Consider the following 11,081-nt stretch of genomic DNA (forward strand, 5'->3'; position numbering starts at 1 on the left):
AAACTCCAGTACTCTCCCAAATTGATATACTTTACATTTCTATTCCTGACTTTAGGAATAAATCTGTGTGAGATATTTTATCTTTCAATCAAAGATAACCTGTTTAACCTCAAGAGTTGGCTATTTATCAGGAATTAAGACTCGGGATCTCAAGCAAAACAGAAGCGGCACCTAATGGTCTTCAGGCCACATTCAGGGTCCTTCATGAAGACAAGCCCAAACTTGTCGCTGACCTGTACTTGCCATAAGAAGCCAACAGAGATAGCAGGCAAAAGTTAGCTTATTTATCAGGAACGAGGTAATCTGGGATGCCCACTGTTGCAAAGTCATGAAAAAGGTGGCTAAAAAAGAGTACACTTCCCCCCAAATAACGAAATCAAGAACTGAATAAAACCAACTAAATTACTTTAATAGAAAAGATCCTAGTGAATCATAAAAGATCATAGTGCTGGATTGTGAGCAGACAAGAGCTCTTCAGATCACACAACTACAGACTGGATTAATAATAGTGAGGTAAAACTCAAACACTGAGTAAGCTGCAGAGACAAAAAATATACCACTCCAGCTGGTCAAGTGAGACCAAAGCCTAAATAAGGACAATTCTTTTCTAATAATTTATATAGTACCAAATACTTACTCCCAAGTACACATACACCATGAAAGACATGAAACAGATAAAAATCCCCAAAGTCAGATACACCTGTCCATAATCTACTGACAAGATTAATATCATATATAATAGCAGACACAGTAAACCAAGTGGCAGAAAGTGTAACCACCACAAAAACAGTCTACATGCTCTTAAGTCTTTCCATATTTCATGCCACTGATCACACCACCTTCATTTCCACTGAAGAAACACCCAGTGTAATGGAAAGCAAAAATAAATGAGAGCTTATTTTTGACAAAAGAAAGGTTTTTCTTTTCAATCAAGAAAAGGAAGGAAGGATAAGCTCTAACCTAACTAACTAGAAAGGACCAGCTGCAATGAGACAAACTCTGACACCGATGGAGTGACATGTTCCTGCTGGAGAGCCTTCATATCCAGCATGAAACCACAGCTAGACCTGGATTCAAACCCTAGATCTGCTTCTAGTTGCTAGTTTCTGGGTCTCCATTACTTACTCCTTAAAAGTAAGTAAGTTGGGCTAGTTGATCTAATAATGAGAATCTCTTATATTTATGAAACACTTTCCAGCTCTATGATTATTTGATTTCAATTATGAACTTTATTAGGCTATCTTAACAGCAAAGGCATTCTACACAGTCAAGAAAAAAGCTATGTAACTAATGTAACCGTAATTTCTTTTCTTCTTTAAATTACTAAGAATCATTTCTACACAGAAATACAGAGAGGACGATAATAATAATAAAAGCATATTTCACTAAATGAAGATGTTGGGCACGTTAAGTGAGAAGAGAAGGGAGAGAAAATAAACTGTATGTAAAGGCATTTGATCAAGCATTTTTATCTGAACAAGATGTAAAAAGTAAACTGAACCACTCTTGAGAATGATCAGTCCCACTCAACTAAGTAAGACATGTCTCGTGAAAAATACAGCCCAGGAGATAAGCACAGACACACTAACATGTTTGCAGTCCATAATTCAGAGATAATACACCTGGAAAAGGATTTTCCATTTAATAAAAAAAAGTTTGGAATATTGTAAAGAAATTCAAAAGACTCTTATGAAAAGGCAATAACTGAAAAATTAAGAGTCTGGGATTAAAACCCTTGAGAAATTTTTCAGTGAGAATCTTTTCCTGATACATATTTCAGGTTGACAAAAGTAGTACCTGAACTTTGAAATAAACTAATATCTAAATAAATATTACTCTTTTCTTACCTTTTGCATATATAAAAAGCACCCAACAAAAATGGAAAACTTCAGACACGGTACAGGGCTGTCGCCTTTGGGGAAGAAAAAAGTCATGAGATAACAGAAGAATCAGAAAAAGACATCACAAATGACTGTAAATTAGGTGAGAAACAAAACCCACAGTTGAGGGGAGTGACAGCAGATTCACTTCATGTGGAAAATGTGCAGGAAATTCTGCTCAGCCAAGTACTGGTAAGGAAATGGCTGGGAGCAAGGGAAAGCACTCATCTTAGAAGAAAATTCTGAAGAACTATAAAAGCTTTTCCTGGTCAAGATAGGTAAGGCAGAAAAATAAAACGAGTAACAATAGTTCTTTTGATGATATCAACAAGGCTAATGCAGGTTTAAGACCCATATAAGCAGTCAGGTATGTCCTCAACTTTTTCTCCTCTATTATAGCTGATGAACTGTAAACTCTCCCTCCCTAAAGACATTCCAGATTATGTCAAGTCACAAAAGGACTTTCTAATGTAAATTCTGGGATTCCTATAATTCCTTATACTTCTGCCATTAAGAGTGCCTGTTGTAGAGAGGAGGAAGGTGGAAAAAAATAAGAGTATCTGTTGTATTTTGCTAAGTTGTCAGCTAAATGGAGTTTCAGGTCTGTTTTAAACGTGGCTTTTCTACCAAAACCTCTGCCAACATTTAGCTAAGACATCTGTTGGCCTCACATCTCAGTAGTATTATTCTAACAAAGTGCTTTGAAGAGAAGAATCTGAAGACTGGGGTTTATTCCCACATTGTCATCAGCTTAGTATACTTGCTCTCCATGTGCCTTAGTCTCTTCACCTGCTAAAAAATCATTCTAATATTGTACTTAATTCACCAGTTCACGGCAAGAATTAAATGTCAGTGCTCTGCCTTAAAAAGTAGTCTTCCCACCATAGGCACATGATAAACTATCCAGTTTTGATACCTACTAAGATAAAAGTCAAACTTTTTAGCTTAACCATCAAGCCACTCTAACTTCCAGTTATAAGATAAATAAGTACTAGCAATATAATGTACAACATGGTAAATATAATTAACACTGCTGTATGTTATATATGAAAGTTGTTAAGAGAGTATATCAAATGAGTTCTGATCACAAAGAAAAATTTTTTTCTATTTCTTTAATTTTGTATTTTTATATGAGATGATGGACATTCACTAAACTTACTGTGGTAATCATTTCATGATGCATGTCAGTCAAATCATTATGCTGTACACATTAAACTTCTATAGTGCCGTATGTCAATTATATCTCAATAAAACTAGAAGAAAAAAAACCACTCAAGCCACTCTAAAAACTGGCTCTATATATGACTTGAGAACTCTAGAACAAACTTAACCCACCTAACCAAATTTCCTCTTGTTTTTCTATTTTGGTGTCTTCATACTTTGTCCTCTGCATAGAAGGCTATCTATATCTCCAACTTCACCATCAAAATCCTACCCACTGTTCCAGACCTATTTCTACTTATTCTATGGAATCTTACCTAATTGGCTCATAAGTCCTACATTTCTATTATCTTTTGCATTTATACATACCTCTCCCTGACTATACTTACTATAAGCTCTCAAAAAACAGTGACTGTGGATTTGGGGTTTTTTGGTTTGTTTTCTTTTTAATATTTGTGTCCTACTTAGTACCTAACAAAGTAGTTCATACAGTAAGCTCTCGATAAGTACTCAGTGACAAATTCTGAAAGACTAGTGTGTGAGATGCAGTACTGAGTCGTGGTGAAGCACATTCTGCGGGCAGGCTGCGTAGGCAGACTACCTAAGTTTCAGCAAGAGCTCCACACTTACTAAACTGTACGACCTCGGCCAAATTCCTTAGCCTCTCAAGGGCTTATTTCCCCCACCTGTAATAACAGTATCAACCTCGTAAAGCTGTCATAGCGACTAACTGAAGTAATACAAGTTTAAGTCTTAGAAGAGTCCCTGCCCAATAATAAATGCTCAGTAAATGGTGTACATTATTATCACTGGTATTAGCCAAAAGTACTAATAAAAAGTACACAAGGTGAAGGGGGAGGGATAAATTAGGGGTTTGGGATTAGCAGATACAAACTACTATATATAAAATAAACAAGGTCCTACTGTATAGCACAAGGAACTATATTCAATATCTTGTAATAACCAATAATGAAAAAGAACATAAAAAAGAACATACATACACACATAACTGAATCACTATACTGTACACCAGAAGCTAACACACCATAAGTTAACCACACTTCAATTAAAAAAAAATTTTTAAGAAATTACCATAAAGTTTTTAAAAAATGATAGTGATACAAATATAAAATTTTTAAAGTTATCTTATAATTTTCTTAATTAGAATTAAGTAGTATATGCACCCTAATAAACATCAATGCAAATACAATCTGAAATTATTTTCTATAACACTCCAAAGAAAGAAGTCTTTCTATAAATGATCATATCAGCCTCACCTAGACTCAAAAACAACTTCTATCCAAACTTTAGAATACTTAATTATAAATAGACAATTCCCAAAACTGCAAGCACACTAAACCAGCTGCTTCTATATCAGGGGCTCAACTACAAAAAAATGTACACTGTTTTATTTTTTTGTTTTTCTTTTTTTTTTTGCATTCTTTTTTATTAAAGTATTGTCAGTTACATTGTTTTATTTTTTAAAGCTGTTCACTTAGTGTAAACATCCTTTACAATTTGGAAAAGTTTTATATTAAAAGAGAAGAAAACATTATTCTTTCAACTATAGTAATTCCCTTTCCTCTACTTTTCTTGTCAACATTTTTCTAGTTCTACTTTAAGAACAAATTTCCATTTCTACTTTATGTAAAAACTTTTATGACAAAGGTAGAGAATCTGCATCCCATAATCACCCATATCTACTAGGAGAGATGGAAAACATTGAGCCAGAGTAAGTTTACAGACTTTGCAGACAAGATCAGAAGCACAATTTCATAACCATTACAGTTCCACTATTCTCCCCTCAATCCAGTTTCTCTACTCTGAATTGGTTGTAAACATCAAAATAGACAGAACAGCCTTTTCAGGGGGATTTGTTACTATTCAGCTAGACTTAAGAGTCAAATAAAGAAATAGTCTATATGTACTATGACATGCAGAAAATAACAGAAATAGTCAATATAGTCAATAATAGAAAATTAAGTAGTCAAATTCTATACCCAAGGTGGCTAATTGGTGAGAATATCTAAGGAAGGTCTGACTTTTGCATTTTTGGTTGCTTAAATGAAAAAAGAAAATTTATTATAAACAAAGTTTTCACACATTATGCAACATGAAAGAAGCCAAATTCTTCAGAGCTAACATACAATGAAAAGAAATTATTATTAAAAGAAACCTATTGGACAAAAAGATTATTTATGAAATCACATTTGTTTCTTACGACAAGCAAAACAAACTTAGGGGAGGGACACAAGCTACAGGATCAAAACTGTAGCACAGACAGACAAATGTGTGTTCCTGCTTAACACATATAAAAACATACCGCTGTTTTCTTCCTCTTTGTTGCCGGGGCTGTTCCTCTTGAGGATACTTAAAAATGTCCTGAAAAATGGGTTCATATTTCTTAAAAATTACAGCAGAAACAGTGAAGTTTCTCTCTAATCTCTCAGTACGTTCTCTGAAATGTGGGGGTAGATTTGCCATGTCTTCCCACTTCTTCATCTTGTTAAAAAATTCAATTAAGCTGATATTAAAAATAAAAAATTAGATTTTTTTTGTAATTAATGCAAAGGTTAAATATACAAATATAGATAATTAAGAGTAAATCAAAATCAACTCTTTAAATTATATTACTTTTAGACAATGATATAAAATCACAACTCATGCCTCTGACCAGCTTACTCTCACAGACTGGCTTATTTCTCTGATCTTCCAAACCTAATTTCCTAGTCTCTTTTTCTGAGATTACAGGGAGGTTTTTTAAAATTATAAAATATATAATAATACAAAATAAATAATTAACCAGAAAACATAACCAACATTCATGTACCAATTGTCAGATTTAACAAATATTAACCTATCAAATAAATGTTGCCTTGTTGGCTTCAGATTCTACAGAAATAGCCGAACTTCCCATTTGTACTCTCCCCCAATTCCATTTCCGACTCTTATTCCCCAAAGATAACCAACCTTCTAAAGTCAGTCTGAATCCTTCCCATTCATGTTTTTATACTTACTATATGGTTACATATGTACCCATAAAGAGTTAGTAGTATCTTTTGTATATGTGGTTTTAAAATTTTATATAAATGATATAATATTATAACTGGCATTCTACAACTTGCTTTCTCATTCAATAATGTTTATGAGATTAATGTTCATATATGTAGATCTAATTCATTCATTTTAATTACTAAAAACATTCCTTCATATGAACTAACTTTTGTGCATTAATTCCCCAACCAATGGAAATTAAGGTGTCTAATTTTTCATTATAACAAAAAAATGCTGTAATGAACACATTCTTGTACATGTATATTACTGTTTCTTTAGGAACTACCACCAATTAGTAGAATTCCTGAGTCAGAGAATATGCATCTTCAACTTTACTAGATACTGCCAAATTTCCCACTTAAGTGACTATGCCAATTTACGCCCTCTCCAATGTATACCAGCAATACAGAGTTCCCATTTCCCTACATAATAACCAAACTGGGTACTATCAGACTTCACGTTTCCCCAGTCTGATGAGAATGAAATATTATCTTAATTTTACTTTGAATTTCCTTGATTACTAATGAGATTGAACATCTTTGCCTGCATCTATTAGCTATGTGAGTTTAGGCCTTCGTGAAATCATACTTTTTAGTAGCTGTTTGTCAATTACTTAACTACTGGTTAGTAGTTCTTTTTATAATTCTGGATATTGATCTTTTGTTACATTATAAATATCTTCTCCCAATCTGCTCTTTGTTTTTAATCCATTTAGTCCATTATGGCAGGAAAGTAAATAATCTGAATCCATAGGTAAAGATTTTTTTAAAAAATTGAGTTTTTGAAATGGAAATAAAACTGAAGACTGGGATATTACTTGCATTAAAATATTAGATAAGTTTAGTTTACTACAGTTTATAACAATGATTCCATAATTTGACCTTTGCTTCTAAAGTTCCTTGTCTGTCACTTAACTGGATTACTCTAACTCCATTTTTCATAATTATACTTTTACACCTTATTTAATTCCACTTCTGCAGGTTTACAGCCCAGGTGTTCAACTCTTTATGCACTGCCTCTTGTTCTTAGGCCTAAATATAACTCAGGATTGAGTTCAAGGTTAATAAACAGACTACAGCTAAAAGATTACATTTCTTGTTAACTACTTAAATAGTAAGTTATTTTTTTAAACCAGTACGTCCATAAATTTTGACAGTGGTATTTCCCCTGAAATGCCAAATATCCTTTTTCCACCGATCTTTAATAAGCCATGAGAAAATTAACCCAAAAGATACAAATAATAAATGTAATCAATTCATTTACACAACAGATTGAAAAAGCAACTTCTGTGTCCTCTTTAAAATATTATTTGACCCTGTCTATAATTGATTATAATAGTGTTGCTTATCTCCCAAACAGGAAACTGAGTATTTATATGTTCTTTATATAAGATACAAGTCCCATGCATGTAGTTCTAAGTTTAATATCATATTTTATTTACCTTTTCAATCTAGAGTATCCTATTTAGAATTCTCCCTATATTACACAATGACAAGTCATAATCTTTAATAGTAAACTCTTAATACAAGTGCTTAATACATTAAAAGCTAAATATTTTTCATCAAAGAAATAAAATATAATGGATACTAACTTAGATGTGGTAAAGGAAAACCATGACCTAGATCTAAATTTAGCACTCCATAGGTACAAATGCTCAGAAAATGACCAACAAAGAGGTTTCTTACTGTCACTATGATTTATGAGCTTTTATATTAGTCACACTCTATTTCACAAACTCCAGCATAATTACCTCTGCTCTGAACATCTCAGGATTCTAGTTAAAGATACATAGTTTCCTTCAACTGTTCCTTTGCTTACAGTTGGCACAGATTTTCTGCAAGCCACATATAAGGCACATGCTAACCAATGAAGATCATTTCCCTGTAAAATAAAAGAAAATGGATTTTTAGCTGGTGAGCTATAGATATTTCAATATTAAAAATTCCTGTTTAAATTGAAAGTGTTATTTAAATGCTTGTGGGAAACGGTATTTTCAGTGATGGCTCTGTCCCATGTGCTCTTCTTACAATGTGACCATGGCATTCTTCCACTGAGAGGTAGGAGTTTGTGTTCTCTCACTTTGAACTGTCTCAACCAGCAGCACAGGTGAAAGTGATGTTATGTAACTTTCAAGATCATAAAAGGCAATACAGATTTAATGTCTCTCTTAGGACACAGACCTTGGAAGTCCCAGCAAGGGAGTAGATCACTTGGGTAAATTACTCAACAGTTGCAGAGGCTCAATTTTCTTATCTAAGGGCTGTGAGAGTTGAGTCACAAGTATAAAGCACAGAAAATACAAGAAATCAAGAGATAAAATTCTCTAACCAGTATTCTCTATTAAATATCATAGGAGCTTTATTTTCTATTGTACACGCCCATGAGGCTGACACCCCATATTATCTCACAGCATACCTGACCACTAGTTCCACAAGGGTGGAGACTTTAATGCTTTGTGCACTGCTCCATCCCAGCACCTACACTACAGTGTCTGGCAAAGAACAGGCGATCAGAAAATATTTGGTAAATGAATAAATGCTCATTCATTTACTGGGTAAAGAATCTGAGATCAAAGACTTTAACAAATTGAGTAATCAAACATGTATTTTCAAAAATAATTTACTAACCATTTGTTACATCACTTGCTTATACAATACTGGGCTTCATACCACTTAACCTCTGTGAGTTGAAATACCTCAGCTGTGTGGTGATAATGCTTGTTCTAATTTCAGGGTTATCCTGAGGGTAAAATAAGACCTTATTTGGAGGCACTTATGCCCATCACCAAAAAAGAGTCCTTCTCAACTGGGGCGGGTATAACTCAGTGGTAGAGCATGTGCTTAGCATGCACAAGGTCCTGGGTTCAATCCTTGGTACCTCCATTGAAAAATAAATAAATAAAACATAATTACCGCCCCCCTCCCCCCTCAAAAAAGTCCTCTTCGTCTCACCACAGGAACCACTGGGAAATAAACAGGAACATGGCCTATTCAGTCAGATCACCTAAGTATGTGAAAGAGCTTTGTAAACTCTAAAGCACTGTGTATACGAGTGATCTGTACGCCAGAAACCACACATCACCTTATTTAACCATTCCGAACAGCTCTGTAAGGTAGGTAAAAATATCTCAAATTTACATATCACCAAATTGAGTTTGGAGTGGTTAAGTAAATTGCTCGAAGTCATCAAGATCGGTCAAGTTCTAAAGCCACTATAATACTAGTATTTTTCCCCCTATAGAGGTAACAATGGGGAGAAAGAAAGGGGATTAAAATTCTATTAATACCAGAATAAAAAAAATTATCTTAGTGAGTGACATATAGGCAAAAACATCCTACTGTAGTTAAATAACACTTCTGTTAGGCCTTAAAACATCCCGAGCCTATTTGCTCCACTCTCCACAAACTCTAAAAACAACTTAAGAAAATCATACGGCATCCTGTTTAAATACCACACGCACGGCAGTCAAACAGAGGATAAACAATCCAGACTTCCGTGTCACTTCCCATTGGCCCATAAGGGGGAGGTGCCTACAGAGTTGAGCCTCACTGGCTAGAATGGCCATTTTTCTCATCTGGAAGCCCCGTCCGAAGAAAGGGACAAAAACATGTCTAGATCACAGCGACTGTAAGAGTCCTGTGCATCGTCTTGGGTGACCAATAGGTCCTCAAGGTTGTCGCAGTCCTGACTCCCTAGTAAGAAATGCATGTCTATATCCAGGTAGGCAGAAAGCCCATTTCATTTGCTCTGGGGGAAGATTCGTCTTTGTTTACACAAACACACACGCAGCCCGAAACCTAACAACGCATTTACTCAAACGGATGCAATGCCTGGACAAAGGCAATTTCGAACTGAAGAAGCCTGGAAACGGAGGCGCTAAAGTCGTGTTAATTTCCGTGCGAACACAGGCAAGTCCTCTCACCTCGCTGGGTACGGTCTTGACAACTGCACCTGTTCATTCTGCCAACAAGGCGGTTGTATTTTTGTAATCAGACCCCAGCCCAACCTCAGCCTCGCGGTGCTACTTTAGGGCAAGAGCTAGTCCCTCTTCGGAACCCAAGAGGGAAGAGCAGAGAGATCGAATTCACTTTCAGGGTCGCTGGCTTTTCAAAAGCCAGGTTTCTGGGACGAAGCTGCGCAGAGAGGATTCCCTCTGCACTCCAGGCTGGGGACCCAGAGAGCCAGGGCCGCCCGAGGGGTGCCCGCGGGACGCCGGGCGGGGGTTAGAAGGGGCCCCACTCCCCGCGGCAGGGCGCGACCACTAGGCCCCAACAGCCGCTCGTCTCCTCCCCTGGGCGCACCTCCAGCGTGTAGCTCTCGCTCATGCTCCGGTAGCTGTCCCAGGCCTCGGCCCGCGCCGCCTCGTCCATGTTCAGGCGGCTGCACAGCTCGTCGAACCGCTGCTGGGTTTGAGGGGCCGGCGACCGGGCCGGCTGCGCGGCATCCTCCGCCTCGCCGTCGTCTTCCTCCTCCTCGTCCGAGGCCGCCGCCGCCGCCGGAGGGGGAGGCGGGGGCGGCGGCGACTGGTCGCCTCCCGACGGCATAGCACACACCTGGCCGGCGGGTCCTCAGGTGAGGTGAGGGCCCGGGCCCGCAGCCATTCAAACCGCGAAGCGCCCGCCGGTCGGCCGCCCGCACGGCGACTGCGCCGTCGCCAACGGCGCTGGGCCTCCCGTCGGCACCCGTAGTTCCCAGCACGGCCTGCTGGGAAATGTAGTCCAGGCCGGAGGCCCACGGGGGTCAAACAGTACACTAAAAAATCAGCTCTTTTTGTAGTCTTCCTCGGGCTGAAATAAAAGCGACTTCTCTACGTTTCTAATACCTCCTCATCGGGACACCATTAAGCAGGGCTGTGCTGAAGAGAAAACAAACCGGAGACATTGACTTCTGAAGGTTTAGTGTACAAGGTGTCCCCCAAAATAATACTCATCACTTGCGTGTTCTTATCTAAAAAATGAAGATACTAATAAGGGCGTGAATTTGCCT

General features: G+C 37.2%; 1 protein-coding gene across 2 annotated transcripts in view; it reads right to left on the reverse strand.

Moving 5' to 3' along the window:
* The window catches only part of RBL2 (RB transcriptional corepressor like 2), a 42,346-nt gene extending 31,605 nt beyond the window's left edge, over positions 1–10,741 (reverse strand). For both annotated transcript variants that reach the window (XM_064489163.1, XM_031458438.2), the window contains exons 1-4: positions 10,397–10,741; positions 7,846–7,976; positions 5,365–5,565; positions 1,848–1,912 (exon numbers count right to left, since the gene is read on the reverse strand). In XM_064489163.1, the coding sequence (XP_064345233.1) occupies positions 1,848–1,912; positions 5,365–5,565; positions 7,846–7,976; positions 10,397–10,639 (640 nt within the window). In that variant the 5' untranslated portion in view covers positions 10,640–10,741. The remainder of the gene's footprint in view (positions 1–1,847; positions 1,913–5,364; positions 5,566–7,845; positions 7,977–10,396) is intronic.
* Positions 10,742–11,081: the final 340 nt, after the last annotated feature.

The sequence above is a fragment of the Camelus dromedarius genome, chromosome 9 (genome assembly GCF_036321535.1).
Source record: "Camelus dromedarius isolate mCamDro1 chromosome 9, mCamDro1.pat, whole genome shotgun sequence".
NCBI lineage: Eukaryota > Metazoa > Chordata > Mammalia > Artiodactyla > Camelidae > Camelus > Camelus dromedarius.